The sequence below is a fragment of the Zootermopsis nevadensis genome, unplaced genomic scaffold, assembly GCF_977971745.1.
Source record: "Zootermopsis nevadensis isolate Lab colony 2312 unplaced genomic scaffold, Znev_1.0 Znev_ptg000004l, whole genome shotgun sequence".
Taxonomy (NCBI): domain Eukaryota; kingdom Metazoa; phylum Arthropoda; class Insecta; order Blattodea; family Termopsidae; genus Zootermopsis; species Zootermopsis nevadensis.
Genome location: NW_028259136.1, coordinates 2,155,364 through 2,176,134, shown reverse-complemented (window position 1 = coordinate 2,176,134; position 20,771 = coordinate 2,155,364). Strand labels below are relative to the sequence as shown.

Genomic DNA, 20,771 nt, shown 5'->3' with positions numbered 1-20,771 from the left:
TATTAACACTATAAAAAGACACTATTGCCATACGCATTTCAACCTCAAGAGGTCATCATCAGTGGCATCAAGGAAATTAATTCATTTGATCAAATGGTTTAAACTGGATTTAGAAATAAATAAGTTGTTTCACCCACGATTCTGGAGTTCACAGGTACGGACAACGCATCCACAGCTCGCGGCAGACCAGCTATGGCCACCGAACCATCGGATCAATAGCCAAGTGAATAACAACATCTAGTGCAGTATCACTTGAAATACTTTTGTGAAACATCTTATTTATTTTCTAAATCCAGTTTAAACCATTTGATTAAATGAATTAATACTACAACTGCAATAGTGTATTTTGACAAACCTGAAGTCGCCAGTGTCAAGGCCCAACTGCTCAAAGAACTTATCCAGTTGGGCACCAGATCGAGGTTGGGGAGGAGGTGGCGGCCTTGGAGCTGCGGAGTATCGATGACTAATATCTGATTTTGATCTCAAGACAGGGCGGCGTCTCTCACTTTTCTGACTTGTATCACAGGTAGTCACTCTGGAAGCCAAATCATATCAATCAATCTGAGGGGCAATTATTCTTTAGATACCTCCATTTTCTCCACAATTAATTTCCAATTCATTTAACACAGTCAACATCATTAATGTGAGCTGTGGTCTTCTGGGTTGTGATATAATTAATGCAGCCTTGTAGGTGATCACCAAATTTCAAAGGAAATTTTCAATGCCACAGTCTAGGTGGTTACTAACAATCCCCCAAATCAGTGGTAATTACAAGACTCCACAGTATCACAACCCAGAAAACTGCAATCCACATTTTCACAGCCACGAAAACTTCGAAAGACATCATTATCATTAATGATAGTCAATGATAGGCAGACTGGTGACTCTGTTCAAGGACTCCCTGCGCAGCAGTTATTCAAGACCTTGTGGAACTCTGAAGGTCACTACAGTTACAAGAAAATCCTGCATATGGGCCAAATCGTAAGTCAGTTTAATCCAATTATATATATACTTCCCAGGATGTTTGCCAAACAAATTTTGTAATCATTCTTGTTCCCCCATGCATGCCATATTCTGTTCTGTTCCAAAAAAGTAACAATACCAACAAACGGTACACACTATGACCTTGCTACATAATTTCTCTTCTTATAGTTTGAAACACACTCCTCGGCAATTTAATTTTGAACAAACCGTGGACAAAGTCTTATAATAGACACGCTACCTATACTGGAGTGATGCAGTTGGTTCCTCTGCACCGCTATCACTGTAACTGCTGGTGCTGTTGTGCTGAGCAGCAGAGAATTCATCTTTGCCAGCATCCAACACAGTGTCAGGGCTCCTATCTGTATCTGGACTATCTTCTCCACCCTCTCCTGATGGTAACCTATGTGATATTGTTGCTGAAAAATATAACAGCAGACATTAAAATTAATAAAGTCTTCTTGGGCTATCAGCCGTGTTAGTTGGTGATCGATCGCCGACGTTTCGAGGACCGTCTCTGTCCTCGAAACGTCGGCGATCGATCACCAACTAACACGGCTGATAGTCCGAGAATACTTTATTAATGAAAGCCGCCGTGAAAGCTTCACATCAGACATTAAAATTTTAAACAGAATTCACAATTGGTGAAGATTTTTGTATTACTTTTCTACTAGTATATGTATTTTATAACATATCACCATACAAATTTGACTTTTGTACTATACAGATACATACATATACTTGACGATTTTATTTACATATGAAGCAGATATAGTGATTGATCAGTTATGATCACACCAAAATATTTTATGACAACCGAGTGAGAATGTTATAGTTTAATATTCAACCCAGAGTTCTTAACATGAACAGCATACCAAATGATTGGAACTGACTGGAGCTCAGGTTAGGTTGACTACATCGAGATGTGGTGCTCATGGCAGCTCCTGGCGCTGATCCGACAGAGTGCCTAAAGTGCTCGCTGCTGTTGCTACTGCTGTAAAAAAAAAACATGGAAACTTGTACATTTCGAAACAGTTTACAAGTAATAAACATTTACAAAAGGTCATCTAGTCCAGTGGTATTCAACCTGGGGTACGCGAAGACATCTTAGGGGGTACGTGAAATTTAAAAGAAATATTATTTTATGATAAGCACTGAATAATCAGGGCCAGATTTAATACATTATTTTGGATGTAATTTATTTAATTTATTTTAGATATAGATTATACACTATGTATAACTTGAATTATACACCAACAACTTTGGGGTACAAAGTTGAAGAGAAATTATATCTGGGGGTACACGAACAAAAAAGGTTGAATACCACTGATCTAGTCTATCTTCTGAGGCTCATATATGAACAGCTTGGGAGATTACTAGTATTCAGCAGCCTAGTTTGATGTGGGTCTTCCGCTATAAGGCCTTCGAAATTACATGTCTTTCAGCTTTAACCTTTCTGATAAGGTTAAATCTACCAGTGGCCAAGCTGCTGCTGGCATACTTCTCACTTTTATCAGATTGCACCAAACACACTGGAAACAAAATTTTTGAAATGAGTACATGCCTATTCTGTACAGACAAGAATATAAACAATCTTAAGGAGGAAAGCAATAATTCTTATCACTGATACTATGAAGAAGATTATTTAAGTGCCTTAATATACGTATTTATGGGATATCTTGTTCAACAAGGGTGTCATGGGGCTCAGGTTCTCAGCACCCTTTGAACTTCCTTTACCTTCATTTTTACTTTTTAACAATTTCCCCATAATTATTTTTAATCAACATTTGCAGGTACTCATTTAGACCTCGAAAAATAATTTGCTGAATGATCACAGTTTCCCACGATGCTTCCAAACTCTGCATTTTTGGTTGGCAGTGAAGATTGTCAAGTTGTGTGTGGTTACTTTTGTTTTGACTGAAGAAATTCTTGAAATTCAAGAGTATCGGGGGTGCATGAACACACTCTAGTTCCACTCTGCTTGTTTTCTGTGTTTTTGGTACTGACACTTTGTCATTGGCTGCATTTTGAATCCTGATCAACCCCTGAAATTTTGAAAAGTCAGCTCCAGCACCCACGGCTCCAAGCACAAATTCACAGTACCTGGAATCATTAGTGCTGCTAGAAGAGGAGCCACTTGTCCTGTTAGGACTGGTATGCAGATCTGGCAGAGACTTATGGTGAACTCTGCAGATATTACTTGGACTTGCACATGAAACCGTAGTCTGCACCTGAGAAACGCTACGTCCATATGGGCGTGGTACGGCAAATGGCCGCTCATCTCCTGCCACCTAAAGAAGCAGAATTTTTTTTTAGATGTGTAAACAAATGCAGTGTTACAAATACCTCCTTCCACATAATAAATAAGAATTAATACCAGAGCATATGGTAAACATCTTCATCTTTTGCAGGCAATGAAGAGTCCATGTTTCAGGTAACTGGTTCTCTTCTGCCGTCACATATCTGGCCTTCTGATCCTGGATACATCCACGATCCTTCACACAGAAACTTGTCTCAAAGTTGCCCATCTATGCCTGAGATTAATGTTGTTAGGCCAATGCCACGGAAGTTCATTATTCTTTCTCTCACATCAAAACATTTACTTTGCAGTGAGTCAATCAAGTTGTCCCCCAGAACATTTTTGCATTTATTTGCAGGTATTACATATTACAAGTCATTACAAAATGTAAAGTCAGTTTTCCTGAACAAATACACTTTTCCAACTCATAAATGACACGCTATATACTTACTGTCTTCACATCCTGATCGTCGCTATCCCACAGTCGTCGATACAAGTTCTCTTTAGAGTCAGCATTGAGCAAACGGCGAAGTTTGGTCTGAAGCTGGTCTCCACTAGGATTTGAACCTGAGCGCCTCTGTGCAGCTGGCACAAGGCGCGGGGATTTAGGAGGAAGAGGGGGTGGAGTAGGTTGCTGATAAGCAAACTGCAATGGGTTTGGGCGTGGTGGTAATGTTGGTGGAGGACTCAGAAGCAACACATGTTGATGCAGATCTGAAAACAGATATAATAAAATCTCAAATTATAATTCAGACCAGAAATATAATAAACCATTTGTTTAAGAGATTTCAGATTAAACAGACACCATGTGGCATTACCAAAATAAGGCAGCAGGCATTTTTGGTTTAAACAGGCTTTGTCTGTTAAATCGAAAACGTCTAACAATCTCCCCCCCCCCCCACCTCTTTACATTGCAGAGTTTTAACAAACCCTGTGTCTGTGTAGGTGTCCTGTTCAATCCTGTGGAATTTAATGTTACAACTGACATGTATGCCGGATTGTTTTAAAAATTATACATGACATATTTTTCATAAAAAAAAATATTTTTTAATTAAAATAATATGAGAGAGAGAGAGAACGGCACACACCACAAGATATTCCTCCTAATTTACATACTATATCCTGAATCAGCAGTCTTTTTTAGGGATAGTTGGATAATTAGTATTAAAGTTGCTACAGTTCTACAATGTGCCTGAAACCCCTCCAATCATTTTTCTAAATATATTACGTCTTTACTTTCAGCAGTCACTGGTTCAATATACAACATATACAATGGAACTGTAAATTCTCTTATAATTCGGGAATAGAAAACTATTGATTAAACCCCATCATAAGAGGAACCTTAAAGTCTTTCCTTACACACATCATGCAATTTTGAGAATCAAATACAAAGGTTCAACAAAATATTAAAATACTTTGTAATATACGTAACTCACATTTTCCACTGTCCTGTTCAAGCCTGCTACCGGGATCTCGGTTTTGAACATTGTTGACCCACGTTGGACCAGATGACTTTTTTAGCAACGGACCTCGTAAAAACACTGTGTCCACAGCTGAGGAAGTCACTTGAAGATGTCCACTGTTTTTCAGTTCCTGCTTTCGATCCAAAACTGTCTCGGATTTCACATAGAACGCTTTCGACTCCTGCAGCAGCTCCACGGCACTCTTCCGTTTCGCTGTAAAAATGAAAACACACAGTTCTTAAGTTTTTACACACGATCATACCAACGACACAGTTGCCTAAGTCCTGAGGTGAAATAATGATGACACCACTGCAAATTATCCTCTGCACGTGCTCATCACCAAACTAACCTAACCTAACCCAATCTTACCGAAACCTACCTCTTCACAGGGATGCTCCTCTGGACGAATTTAATAACTTAAATTAATTAAGTTTCGTATTAATACTATGCTATAGGTAATAAATGCTCTTCTGTGCATGTGCATCACAAAAATTACATACATAATTTAACGTGATTCTGACTTTCAGATCTTCGAGACTGGGGCATTTTCTTGAACAGGTGTAGTCCCTAATGGGAACAGATATCAAGAAATATAGCTAGCCAAGGAAACCATCCCACTCTCCCAATCTGTAAATTTTTTGGAAAATTTATGTTCACGCTTTTATGAACAATGGAACAAAAATTTCGGAATGCATAAAATAATTTGACTAGATGACTATGGAGGGGAAACATGAATTTGGGAGGTTGGGAAAATATGCAGTTCATTTCATTCCCATTTGTCAAGCAGTTAAAATGTAATTCAAGTTTAAAATTTTGTCAGTCTTTACATCTACCTTCCTGAAGTTGAAAAATTAACATCTAATGAATGTGAACTTCTACTCATTACTCATATATAATCAGATATTACTATGCAATATCAACTGATTTCTCTCTCTCTCTCTCTCTCCTCGTGGTACTCATAATTCACATTGTAGATTCCACCTGGAACGACTGAAGAAAACTAGGGTCTCAGTGAGAATAAACGGTGATTCGAGATTCGAACCGAGTCCCTCCCGAATATAAGGATTCGAGTTACAACTCTGCTAATTTCTTCAATCTGAAGTAGCCATATAAGGGACGCGGCCCGTTGTTTGATAACCCATTTCTAAAGTATCTGTTTTACGTACCCTATATAAACACACAGATGTTAGGGCATTGCCATAAAGTTTCCTCTGCCGCAGAGAGCGAGTTGCATGACTTCTGTATGAAAACATGTCACAAGCCATAAAAGAGAAATGTGTGATGAAGTATGACGTCTGATGTTAAACAAGTGGTTAATGCCAATTTTATGGCACGATCCGAACATATACTATCTGAGATACGAGCACAGGATATCAATGTCTCCGCTTTGTGTGGAGTTTCGTTTTACGATTTCTAACATGACAGGAGTTGTGCATATCAGTCGCGAGCTGTGTTTTTAGAACAGAAACTTCTGGCGAAACATAATGAAAATCGATCTACAGTCTTGGCATATTCCGTACATCCTATCTACAAAATGACATGTAAGGAGTTCCAACAGAAATTTGCTTTACACAAATACGCTCAAGAACAAAATTAAACGAAATTTTAATTTCTAATATTCAATATAGGCCCATAGATGGCATTAAGCCATTTACAGTGTTTCCAATAACTATTATACGAGTGCAGTAAGAGTATATTAGCACATCTGCACAGCGTACCATCTGTGGATTCCGTGCACTTTAGAAATGTGTTACCCTACGGTCGTTTAAGTTTGGAGTCACATATCAACGAGGTCAATTAATGTGACCCCAAACACTGGCATTGGACAATGACGACGCAATATACAGTGTTGAAATAACTCACAATTATTCCATCAATTCCACACCCGAGGCCAGAATCTAAATGTTAGTTCACTTAACAATAAAACTATTGACACAAGCTCACTTCTTGTCCTGTAGCAATGCATGACTGTCACTAAGAAGATCACGTAGTGTGCTTGCTGCCTCCATTATCAGGGCGATGATCGTCCTGATGATAGAAGCAGCAAGCACTTCTGAAACATCGATAACCTTCTATCAGACTACATAACGGAAAAAACAGTCATCTTCATATTCGCCGCCGTGAGAACCTGAAACCTCACTAAACAGCCTGAAAGTTGTATCATGCGACAAAACTCTTCCGGTGGAGTCCACTTTACTTGTTCCCCTGAAGATCATGCATATAATTAAGGTACAGCTGGGTGGAATCCACAGGCAGCGAACACTTTTAGAATAGAGTTAACATTTACCTCAAACCTCACACCTCACCTATAGCTGCTTTGAATGAAATCGACCTAAGCCCACCAACTAACTAGCTTCGGCCGCTCGAGGTACCGTGTACGTACGTGATGAAAACTTGTCACAACCATGTTCCCAGATGACCAGCTACAGAGGAGGAAGGCCTCTTGGGACCACTGCAAAATTTCCCACTCTTAAGTTTCATCACTCACAAGTTTTCGTAGGACTTCATTTCAGAAGTGAGTGCAGCCCAGAGTTTGCGTATGTTCAGTCAAATAGTAGGTAATGTTTTCGGCGACCAAAGTTATATCTCGGAGAAGATTCTGAGTTCAGAGAAAATTACGGAGTAAAGTAAAACATCAAGAATCGTTGTCTTTTATCAAAATATGCACTTTATCTTTTCATTTCTCTCGCGGACCAGTTGAAACGTTGCATTAACATCACACTCTAAGATTCCCATGTGGAAGATCGCGAGCAGCAGTGAAGTTTTATTCTAGCCTAATAAGACGCAAAACTGTAAATCCATAAAGCTCATTATGCTTGTTTTGGAGACAACATCTTCCATGAATAACGGTGAAGCAAGCAAAATTCGTGCAAGGAGGATCACGTTTATTTTCAGTTAGAACTACCCTCGTTTTACGGTGATTATAAACAGGTATTGGTAACAGGAAGACGTAGAAAATTATACAACGTGGAACTTCACACGTTACATTGTACTGTTCACAAAATATTATAATAGTGGTTAAATGAATGAGAACGGAAAGGAAGCGAAATCCGTCACATTTGAGGGACAGGATAAATGCAAACATAATTTTAGCCAGAAAACCTCAAGGGGAAGAGACCACTTGGAATATTTAGATGTAGATGGGAATATTATATTAAAATTTATCTCGACTCATGTTTGGGGACTCCTGAAACACAAATTACCAACAATACATATACCTTAGGTTTACTGCACAACGCTGTTCATGTTTCCTACTTCTACTACATCGAGAAAATGTTGTAGGTCCGAAAAAAAAATTAATGTAGGATACAATCAAATAAGGACAGAGATTCCACTGTCAATCAAATGATCAACATGATGACTAAAGTCGAAATGGCATTCACCAAGTTTAATCTCAATCAATCGAGTTGTTATGGTGAAGTTTACATGCATTAACTGATGTAATCATAGTTATTAATCTCCAGGTTCTATAACGAGTCCTGCAGTTTAGTGTTCTGTTGGCATTCAGTTACTACCTAACGACGATTCTGTCATTACAAGACACATAAATCCTAATCAATAATATTAATTTAATCTGAAGAAAGTAAACACACGTATCGTAGCTATTTTGCTAGCCGCGAAACACGTTCTTTTGGGTTTTCTAACTAGAACTGTAGTGGTACTAACGTCACAGACAGAGTTCAAAACTATTGGCAGGAGCGTCGATAAGGGAAAATATTCCCCAAAGATCGAAGAAGTAGATTATTGTACGCACCCTGGACTTTCAATTAAATTCCAGAATAGTAAGAGAATCCAGATACCTTATTCATAAAAATTATTACTAGTGATACGGAGACTACTATGTATAGGAAACAAACAAAAAAGAACTCTGAAATGCGTAGATTATTCCACGCGCGAATTAACACACAGCTGAGGTAAGCTGAATAATAACTGTGTTGTTAGGAAGATGGAAAGAATGTAAGAGAATTTCAACGTCTGCCTGGCTACTCAGCAATATTCTTTAAACTGCAAATTCGATATATTAACCTGCTTCATCAAGCACTGTAATAAGTCACATAAATTTTAAACACGCATAAGCATGTTGTTTTTTTAAAGAAAAGAATAATAGATACTTTCACTGAACGGCAAAGATAATTATGTAGAAGTAAATACCATCACCCATTCAACTCTATGGCGCAGGATAGGTACAAATAAATATCCTATGGAGGCAATAAACTTTCGGGTTCCAAAATAGGAGAGTAATTTCTTGAACAGATGACCGACTGTCAGCTTGTCATAAGACTCTGTTCCATGGAACATTATAGGCCTATAACGATGACGGCGCCCAGATTCTAGTCAGAAATATCATTTATCGGAGGATTTAAGTTAGGAGGTACGAAGCAATGATTATATCTGACCTCCTGTCCGCAAATACAATTCAGGTAAACTTCTACGATGATAAAATACTTTAATCCAATATCTTCGAGGAACACTGCGAAGTTCGTTTATCTCTCGGTTTCGCCAGCGATGTCTACGTAGTCACAGCATTCCTTCACGAGAAATAAATCATCCCGTTATGTGGAACAGAAGGGCTTTGATTTAATTTCCTGCTTGCGTAATACGGATGCTCAATCTGAACTACAGCGGGGATTTCAGAAGGCCTTGGCCATTATTTGTACCCACGAGAATACAGGGGTGAAGAGGACGAATAGCGCTGGATCGATTGTTCCAGCTTGCGCCGATATCTCGTTTTACTCTTTCAACTATTTCTCATCGATATCGTTCGGCTTATGGAAATGGAATACTATGGCCGGTAACGATCGCATGAATTATGTCAACAGCGCGTGGCAAATAAAAATGACAACAAAATAACAATAGAATGTCACATTGACGCTAAAAGCACAGACAAATTATAATGAAAAGCCATTTTTTGAACAAATTAACTGTACCCGAAACAGACTTCAGTAATAGCAGCTTTCGAAGTGAGTATGTGAAATTTCGTCTTTCACAACCTCATACTAAAGAAGATTACTGTCGGTTTAAGACCGCCCGTACACGGCTTCGAATCTAGGCCACAGATGTTTCAGTTTCTCTGTGTTGTCTGCGCTCTTATGACAGGACAGACTTGCGATGGACCGAATGTCACATGCAAAGGCTTGCATCGCGTCTCTAGTTATATCAAATCTACGTCCAACAGAGAAACAAATCATACCAAAAGGTCTAAATATAGGCCGAAGACAAACAAAAGGTGATTGCAGAGATCAAGAGTTTTAATGGACTGCGAGAGAGAGGGTTGGAAAGTATTAATTCTGAAGAGACGGTACGTCGTATTGATGGCTTCCTATTCATTCACACTAATTTAAAAAACGCTGCATATGATGGTGACAAATGTGACAGAAGAGGGTCTGTGCAAAAGAAGCCCCTGTGAACACAGAAAGATTGGAATCAATACTTTGGCGCTAGTCAACTCATAAGGTGTTACCAGGCTTCATAAATAATACAGAATCTTAACTGACTTCTCGATTCCGTACATAACATTTCTCTCGCAGTTAGTACTCCTCCTGTGTACTCAGGAGGTTCCGGGTTCAACACTCGACTCGGAGACCAGCTATTCTGACAGAGTAATCTCGTAGTTTTTCTCACTCCCCCAGGCAAATGTCGGGACATTACATTCAATTAAACCACGACAACTTACTTCCATGTCCATTCCAATTCAGTATTCATTAATCACCCTATTATCTTACAGTATAGAGTCTGAGCTTGTGACAGCGTTCTTAAACTGATCAATTAATTCATCTATCACTTTATCATAGTGTTCAACGAAGCCCGTCGAATAGCAATATAGCAATTCTATTTGTTATTATCGACCAGTTGCTCAAACCCCTTCTCTTTTCATTAATGTTTGCTGTTTTAATGTCAATTTACGAAGGACAGAAAATCATAAAGCTAGTAAGGCGTACATTAATAAATTCTTTACACGAAATACAGATAGTGGAGGGCACGGCAATCTGTCTGTATATTTAATCTCGGAAACTACTTAACGGACTGTTAAGTGTATGCTACATATTTACTGCTCATTATCTCTGTTAATTATAAAGAAAAAAGGCCTATTCGTAATATCAAACAGAATGCAATGCAGCGCACTACACCAAATTCGTGCAATTTGAGGAACACATTTTCTGAAGATGACTGTCTTCTGGGATGGGACTGATTGTGTAGGCAGAAGGCCCCTCTGAAATTCCGTCAATATCGATCAGACTACGCGATGAAACATCCCAGAAGACAGGAATCTTCACAATCGTCGCCGTGAAGACCTCAAATGTCATATGAACTACTTTCTGTTTAACATACATACGAGACGTTCCTTAATAAGACCTTATTACCTGGGTCAAGTTTTCTTTCAAAATTTCCTTCACGAAGCCATCGTAAGGAACGCTGGTCGAAACGATTACTTACCTCATTATATACCTAATCCTTTACAAAAACCGAGGTCTCTGAAGTCAGATAGTGTAGTTACGATGATGGAGGTACATAATAAAACACAGACCGCCCCACAAAGACTTCATTTTGAATGAAGATGTCACCAAGAATATATGTCGGCAATAAAAGCTACTGAAGCACATGCCAATTCTGAATTAGCGGTAAGTAAAACAATGCTAACCTACAAGTTTCCTTAACAAACAGATTATTTTTGACGTAACACACATTTTAAATATTAATAAGTGTATAATATTTTATTTGTGACACGTTCTGGCAGTGATCTGTTAAAACAACTCGTGTGTAAACTGAATAAAAAATTATACAGACCCTAACATTGGACACCAGAGGGATTGAGCCAATTTGAGTCAAAAATTAAATATAGATATACTAGGCCCATATGTTGTGGATTTGAAATAACTGGTTCTGTTAACAGTCAAGATAAAACAAGATAAGACAAAAAATTAAAATTAAGTTACATTTGTCTAAAGATTCGCTGTTTAAGAGCTCGTGAAGAACAACCAACGAATCCTGAACTTAACAAGACGTCGGATCATGTCTCTAAATATGTAAATTCGCCCCGCCCCCCTGTTAAACATGCTACAGTGGGCAGGAGAGTTTAAAAAATCTGTAAAATTCAATACTAGGCTCCGCCCCCTCCATTGTGTGAACTGCAGTACCGCGGGTCAGCCTACATCACGTGTCGCAGTTTCATTAATCATCTTCGTGCAGCGTTTCAATGAATGTACTTGCATAAAGAGTCGTGCTACATCCGAAGGCTCCAATTATACCTGGAGAAAGTCATCCTGAAGATGGAGGATAATGCCAGTAAGCTTGTACCAGTAGCACTACAGACAGTGTCACCTATGAAACCCAAACTATACTCGCAAACACTATAAACAGATACTATGGTACAACAAAAATACTTCGACGTCAAGTAATATGTGGGACGTCGTACATCGCTGACAGCAAACAATAATCCTTTAAAGTCCCTGTCTTACTTACGTAACAGTTAAATATTCAGTCCCTACCTTCAGCTAAAAAAACACCTCCATACAAAAACCAGCTTTATTAACGCTGCCTAGGGAAATCATTAGATACCACTGCGGGCAGCAAACAGAGTTGCTGAACGTTATTAAAGTAGGTGGTACTTAAAGTTACCACTAGGCTTTAATGGTATAGAAAAGAAGACGAAATATATGTGAAATAATAGCAATGCTCACATTTTATGTGGAAGTAAAGTGATTTAAGCGGCTAGAACACGGACAAGAGGAAATTTTGGGAGCTTATAACAGATTTTTATTTACTGAATAAAAAATACCATTATTTTATGAATATTAGGTACAGAAAAAATTCTCTTTTCCTAATCCTATTAGCAAGATCAGTGTGTCTGTCGGTCTAACTCCTGATTCAACTATGCTCATCCACCAACTGACCTATTTCGTGAAACTCGGCATGAAGGCTACCCAAGTGGAATCAAAAACTGAGAGGGCAAAATACACTACGCCCCTTCACGTCACTTTTCCTCGGATCCTTTTCAACATCATCTAAAGTTTTCCAAGCATCCATCACGTGTGTTTATCATCTGTCCCATACGTGCTACATGTCACTACATCTCATACTTCTTGAAGTAATTATGAAAGATTACTATAGATCTCGAGAAACAGATCTCCGGAGTTATCAGTCATGAAAGCACACATTTAATGTCCGTAATTTGTACTTCTTGACAGATGTTGAGGTAAACAAGTAGATACTAGGATAACAGAAAGATGGATCTTTACTAAAACAACATGAGCAGTAGAGTGGATTCGACAGAACAGGGCCAAGTAATGGCTTCTTATAAATACGACGTACTCTTAAATATTATATAAGAACGTATAACTTCTCGAGTATCTGAGCGGCACATAAAATTCTCAAAAACACCTTTGCTCCATGCGGTGAAGTTGGTTACAAGCTTATTAACACATCTCAGCCTCGTGACCTGTAACCTAAAACGAGTGATTTCTTGATCCCGAAATTTGATAATATTTAAAACAATCCGTAGATAATTTAATAAAATCTCGCAAAACAACTTCCATGCCAGTGGTACTTTCCGTTGAAAACTTCGAGCACCTATCCGATATCCAATCTACGTAAATGGTTCAAACCTGAACCTCGAATTTTGATGACAGCATCGTCTTACCTTCTTCGTTAGCCACTGGTATGATAATTATGTATGTAGCGAAGCCCACTTCACAGATGCAAATCTTACGCAACCAACAGGTAGCAAACCGAGAGTTCTGTTAATCACTGCGTTTACACTCAATGAAAGTTGAGACTAATGGGTTGGGTTCGTCTGTTTCATTTTCTCACTCATTAATGCCGTGCTCGCCTTCACGAAATGGAAACTGTTTTAGTAAACGAGGCTCTAGATACCGAGCCATGGCGATATAATCACTGTAACTTACCTGGAGTGAAGCAAATTTTACTAGGAACAGTTGGGTTATGTCTGTTTTAAGTCTAATTTCGAAAATAACTTTTAAAAACACGCGCTACTTTCGTCATGTCGCCCTGATATTTAGCTGATTTTCGTTCGATTCACATGTAGTACCTGTCGCATTACTTACATACAGTATATAGATGCTGTAGATAAATGAAATTCACCTTTCTAATGCCTCCCCAATGATTTACTTATCAGTTATCCTCACATTTAGCCCTTAAAGTGAAGTGGTAACTATATGTACAGCCTGGTTTAATGAGTAGTAATTCTGCAGTTTTCTACCGGAGTGTATTCGTATTCTAGAGGTCATGTTTCACGCTGCCTCAAAGTTCTGCGCACATTGTTCTTTCAAAGTTCCGGTGTTGCTGCAAAAGGAGAACTGAATGTCGCAGCGAAGAAGGAGTGAGGTCTAAAATAAACAGAACTGTTGTTTCAGGAATGCAAGGAAGGTCTGACTCCTCCCTGATGACGCAACTTCAGGTGTTTAAACTCAAAAGACAGTGGGGGAGCGGAACGAGGTCCTCGGAATGATGCTAAGAACTCTGAGTACCAACACTACAGACTCTTCAAGAGCATGATATCCTCCAAGCGGCATTTCGTACCTCGGACATGCAAAAGTATGCTTTTCCCAGGAGTCTGTTACGGTTACAAATGTTATACACAGACACTAATTGACAAATTTTCGGTAAACTCTGTGCAAATACGAGGCCTTCCTGTCTTGGTTATTTAACAACCACCAGTGCATGTAGGAGGTTCTCATGACAAGTCCACACAGCGTCACAACCCATAAGACCATCATCGATAAGCTATATGGGAGGAAGTGAATGTGGCTTATTTTAAGATATAATATAATGGAGGAAAATGTCTTAAACCTCAATCATGGCAGTCTATTTTTCTGCTGCCGTTTTAACAGAGGATCTCCCAAATAAGTAGCAAGAGAGTTATTCGGCCCACCGCCAAGTTTATTGTGTCAGTGTTGCAGTTCTGTGTAAATGTTTCAACGGGGCAAACAGTAGTACAGAATCGATTGTTCTTGAAAGTGTCTTCGTTATCTTTCTGCGCGAGGAAAGTTAGCGGTTAGTGTGGGGAAACAGTAGAGAAGCAACGGTAATACATTGACGCCTAGAAGTTGCCGAGTATGACATCACTGAGAGACTGGAGTTCTTCTGCTTTAACATATTTGTTTCGCAGATGTTTTTACTCTGAGTCAAAGTTATACAGGTTATGTTTACCACGTGTAAGTCCAACCAACATATGTACTTCTGTATCTGATTCATCATCTACTGTAACACGCAGTGGCTTACATTTACATTTCTGGAGATGAAACAATTCACTGTTACTGTTTACTCAATATTTCATTTTGAGAAAGTTCTAGTTTCTCCTTTCGGTGTTCCTTCATCAGCAATTGTTGAGACGTCGCCCATTTATGTACGTGCGCGTAATCGATTACGGACACTTATTCTTGACCAGCTACGTAACCATAAACTTTTTAAGCAAAACCCTATTTCACAAAAGTTAGTAGCTTCATTTTCTCTGGATCATATTTCAGAACAATTAAAGGCAAGCGTAATGAGATCCCTGTGTATAAGAACCAAACCACAAGGAGATGTGGGAGTGAAGATAGAAACCCGCGTATTAAAACTGTAACTGCATGTTCATAAACGTGCTGAAGCATGAAACAAACACAAGCTTAATTAATTGCTAGTACGACTGCCACTGAACACGCATCCTCGAACAAGGTCATCATTACCCCAATCAGGACGTGCTTCATGGAGGAAGTAAGGTTTGTAAACTCTACCTGCGCTGTTTATTGACTCAGTTTCTGAAACTTCCTTTTTCAGGAGATTCGTGTCCACAAAGGGATCTAATCACGAGTAGGCATCTTATGTCCTGAATAGGAGCCCCCACGATCAGAAAGAATTACAGTTGTCTTTTCAGTTACACAGAACTAAAGTAACCGACACGAACAACGACGGTCGAATTTTTGGTCACGTGCCCTCGTGAGCCAATCAGCTTCAAGAGAATTGGTGTATAAAGCACTCGCTCAGTTACTTCAAGCGAGTAGACTCTTTGAAGAAAAAAAAGTGATTCTGAATTCGTTGTGGCATATCAGCGCCATTCAAATCATTAACCCACTGGCTTACTTTGATGACTGCGAGACGTCTGTTCGATGGATGACTTAGCTACAATGACGACTATGAAATGGAAATGGGACCGGATGAAAGTTAATAAAAGAATGACAAGTATTTACCTGAACGGAAGTTCTGTGATGATTTTGATATACGTGGCTGGTTACGAAATCTTGAAATTCATTATGTTTACATGGGGTAGAAGGATTCAATAGCATGCCAGTTGTTAAAGAGACAATTTATAAGGGTTTCAGATCACTTTGTAGATCAACGCTGAAGACACATGACTTTTTTTAGGAAAAGGGAAGTAATAAAATACAATTTTATATACATTCTCAGAAAGTTTTCCTGCACTTTCCGTGACTGCTCGATCATTCATGGGAAACCACTTACAAGTTTCTTCTGTAGAATTTTCATCTACACTGAAGCTATCACATGGTACTGTTCACAGACTGGGAAATATAAATATGAGTTGGACTGCTGGCAATAGAAGAAAAACACATGCATCATTGCTCTAAGAGGGAGGATTTCGAATCCGCGACCATGCAAACCAAAGCTGCAAGTACCACACTTTATCGGCCTATCCACCACAGCTGGTCAGAAACATATCAACAAAACATAATTTATTGTCTTACTTTAAACTTCAAGCAAGTACCTCCGAAAGGTCAGTTAACTTTTATCAGACTACACGCAGCAACATCCCAGAAGACAAACATCTTCATATTCACCGCCGTGAGTACCCAAAATCTCACATGTGTAACGTAATTAATATGCTCGTAACAATTCCGAAAATTATTACTAAATATCAAACAACACCCGTCGCTTATTGGAACAACACTCGACCTAGAAAATTCCAAATTTCCACTTAAGTATACATGCGTGCATGCGTTTTCACGAATGGTAAACGATTTTTTAGTTCCGTCAGAGTTCTGGTTAATGTTACGCTTCCTGGCCTTGACATCTACATAAACACATGTGTAACAGACATGACTCTTCCAGGCTTTATCTGTATTCAGGGTCAGCAGAATACAGCTGTGGGAGATATCTGTACTTGCTGTCAAGTGCGAGTTCTTGCACTTCCTTAGCACGAACTAGGTGGTCAACCATGAAATAATCTGAACACGACTGCAATGTGCGGAGGGCTGGGACTAAACCAATTCAATAACTGTCTCTGTATCTTTCTGACGATTCACTGTTCATAATTTCATTTTACTGGCACGTGGACAAGCAAAGGGTTACAGCGTCTCTTCCATAACCCCTGCAGCTACAGAGGGAAAGGGTGAGATCATGCTTATTAGCGTATTTGCACATCGCCCCCCCCCCCCCGGCACGTTAATGTAAAATTAGCTTATTCCTTTACTGCGTAGCTCTCCTGTCATAACTTTACCACAGAATTTAGCGATGCTAACATTTTCACCCCTATATGTCCCTAGGAACAAAATATAAAATATAAAATGATGTTTCAAATCCACTGAAACGTGGAGAGCAAAATAATTTTTACGAATATATATAATTGCCACCAGTACTCCTTAATTTTCCATTTTCTGGCCGTTGGTGTTGAACAGACATCATAATGGATAAACCCACGCTGTTTATTGACCTGGATTATCATCAGTCTTTTCTGTACTAAGCAATGAAACATTCTGTTCAATTAAATTTGTCTGAGTTGAGTTCATTACAAGTTTTATCGTGAGACAGATCACCGTTTAACACCTGGTTTTAAGGTGGCGATATTCTGGTATTAAGAGTTTATTGGGTGCGGCCTTCATAAATTTCAATTTTACGGTAAATTTATGCAAATCTAAAAGGGCTCTGACCCCTTTCCCCAAAGCAAGGAAGTGGGGCATTAAAACAGTGATAAACACTCTTCGAAACTACTCAACTGTTACTACTAACTGAGCGCACCTTTAAAGTAAAGCTTATTTTAGGGTCTGAGGTTCTCACGGCGGTGAATATGTCGATCGTGATCAATGTTGTGACGTCATGTCTTCTTGTAAGTGGTCACTTCACCCTGAATATGCAAGCGATACGTTGGTCCGAAACTTTGTCAACCAACTACAACACCACAAGACGTCACAACCCAAACTACCACGATCGACAGAACGGACTTTTGCTTCGAGCACTTCATAATGCTCAGACGCCTCCGTAGGGCAGGAGGCACAGCGCCCTCAATGGTCAACACACAAACAGCCGTACAAGTGTGCGGAAGTGTTATTGTATCAAGTGGAAATAGAAATATAAAGTCTCGCTATCTCATTCTGCAAAATGAACACAGCTGGACGTAAAACAAACTTCTACCATATGTTGTACTACGTTATTAACGTTCCTTCCTCACCGACAAAGCTGGCAGTTGGTATACCAGCAAATTCCAGCAGAACGCTGTGACGGAAACATAATAAAGACACAAAGAACAACGTATCTGTACAGAACGTGTCCAGCTCATCCTGAGAATCGTGTGAAACGAGTTCCTCAATGCAAACGCCACAGGTTTGTTTCCTGTTTCATCAATTATATCGACCCTGATGCAGGTAAACCTCGGGCACTAAAGGCGATATCCAAGCCGATATTCGAACACGGGACCTCCTGAATAAGAAGACGTTCAGAAAACCACTAAACCGCAAGTCTGTCTGCATATTTTTTGCGACATAATTACAAAACAAGAAACACTGATCGCGGAATTATTAAATTGTTGTTAATAGTCATGTGGATTGATTTAGTTCAACGCGCCTGTGGAGCTTGTAAAACTGATTAATTACGGTAATTATCTACTTTAATGAGAGTAAGTCGGCATTTGGCTCCAAGTCCATACTTAAAAGGGTGTGGGGTTACAGGCTGAAAACCCCATCCCCTGGGAGTGTCTAGGGCGGCACAAAAAGAAATGTTTTCATCTACAGAATTTTATGTATAAAATACTAAAGCACCAACACTTGTGTCAACAACCTAGGTAGGTGATGATAAAATGTGCGTAATAATTTTTTTTGGAGGGGGGGGGGTATTTAAGGATTTTGCTGCAACTGCAAAGGCTTTTAGGAACGAGTGTAGTGTCATTAAAAGATTATGATGTATAGTGCGTAGCAGGAAGTGATCTTTTTCAAAACACGCTCCCCTGCGCCCAGATTAAGTTGCTGAGACACCAAATACAAACTCAGCGTTGACTATCAGACTCTACACAACTGGCAATCTTCCTCCTACTCGCCGCCTTCACAGATTTCTACAGCTTCGACTCGCTACAGAGAATATACAATTTTTTTGCATTTAGAGAAAGAAACATGAAGCCGTCGACTGATGGACTGAGGGACACGGCCTACAACGAGCATAGCGCCCGCACACACACATTACAGTAGTGCGCGTAATAAGGAAGCAGATCAAAGCAAATCACATTTCGTTGAGTCTTTGTTCACCTCCGTTAATAATAGTTTTCGTGAGACCAGATTTCACAGCCATAACCTTTGTAATTAAACAATTGTCTGCAGTTATTGCATGCAAATTCACATTAATATCACACCAACGGCATCTTAGTATTCTCTACTGCAGATGCTTGAGTAAATTAATATTCCACAAATTGTCACCTAAAAATACAATGCTATTTTCTTTATGAATATAACAGTTCATTAAGACTGTTCAAGAAGTCCTACGGACTTCACCAGCACGAAAAATGTTTAAATGCACGGCTGTACAATTTAATTCACAACTGCTGTATTCACGATTGTTCACCACCCAACCCGCCCAATTCCAAGTCGTTGTAAATCCTTTGTATACAAGTCCACAACACTGTCGTGAAGAGGCGTGCGCTGAATTGTAATCATTGACGATCTGCAACTGGAAAAACCAGACGGTGATCCCAACCTTAAGCCCAAGGAAACTACGGAACTTCTTCTGACACAATCGCATTTTACTACTTCCGTGTATCACACCAAAGTTCTGAGACACCAAACAGTAAGAATACCTCCTTGCATTCGCACAGTGTCAGTAACTGGGCCGTCGCTGTAACATGAGATACCAACACGAGTGTAAATCACAATGACAGCGCAGGTGACCTAAAAACTTACATTCGGGATTAACTCGAATCATTGTAAAGAAGTTTCAAAAATTCGGATCATCCCCATGCAGCACGACAGATACTGCGTAGAATTCACATTGCTGCTCCTTGTTAGGTTCGGTTAAGTTACATCATGTCGGGCCTGATAGTTTCTTGTTTCAGGTAGGGTCGGGTCTGTTCAGGCAGGTCAGGTAAGGTTGGTTACGTTACGTTACATTGCACTGGGTTCGGTTAGGTTAGGTCTGGGAAGGTTAGGTTTGATTAGGTTAGTTTCGGGTGGACTAAAACTGCCTGTGTCAACACTTTTTTGGGGGAAAAAAACGTAATGTCAATCGAGGGAAACAGGAAAAGTACAGTCACAACCTAACATTCTGTCAGGTAGTTAATTAGGCTGCGGGCTGGACGATCTGGGTTCGAGCCCCGTCAGGTAACATTTTTCTCTTCGCCATAAAGCCCAGACTGGCCGAAGTTAAACACGCGTAGAGCTGCACCTCCACTCCACCATACTCCTGCATGGCGCGGTGCTTAATACCAATAACGTTTTTCTTCACACACAGCGTGATGCTATCCATTAGATTTCATCCGGCTAGATTTTCTTTTCTGTACAGATGTAAAAGATTACGCCGTATTTTTATTTAAAATCCTAGTACGTTAAGCAAATTAAAATTAGCCCAAATCCTGCAAAGATTAAAAGATATACTCCGAGTGACCAATGCCATAAAATAATTAATTGTTGCTGTTTCTTTTTCATTTTGTCTTTTGAATAAAAAATACAAAGTTTCGAAATCTGACTGCTTCCTTCATCAGTTGACAAAATCTAATCACAACTCCCCTGACCAGGGTCTTCATATATCTATGATCATCTCCGCCGGTGTCTATTATGGTCAAAAATATTTTAATTCATCCAAAGACCTTGGCATCACTG

At 39.4% G+C, this 20,771-nt stretch overlaps 1 protein-coding gene across 5 annotated transcripts in view; it reads right to left on the bottom strand.

Moving 5' to 3' along the window:
- LOC110827057 (uncharacterized) overlaps positions 1–20,771 on the bottom strand; it is a 79,659-nt gene that overhangs the window by 8,392 nt on the left and 50,496 nt on the right. For all 5 annotated transcript variants that reach the window (XM_022058320.2, XM_022058318.2, XM_022058319.2 and 2 more), the window contains 6 exons: positions 4,717–4,956; positions 3,732–3,994; positions 3,085–3,272; positions 1,857–1,975; positions 1,223–1,400; positions 356–535 (listed from right to left, as the gene is read on the bottom strand). In XM_022058320.2, the coding sequence (XP_021914012.2) occupies positions 356–535; positions 1,223–1,400; positions 1,857–1,975; positions 3,085–3,272; positions 3,732–3,994; positions 4,717–4,956 (1,168 nt within the window). The remainder of the gene's footprint in view (positions 1–355; positions 536–1,222; positions 1,401–1,856; positions 1,976–3,084; positions 3,273–3,731; positions 3,995–4,716; positions 4,957–20,771) is intronic.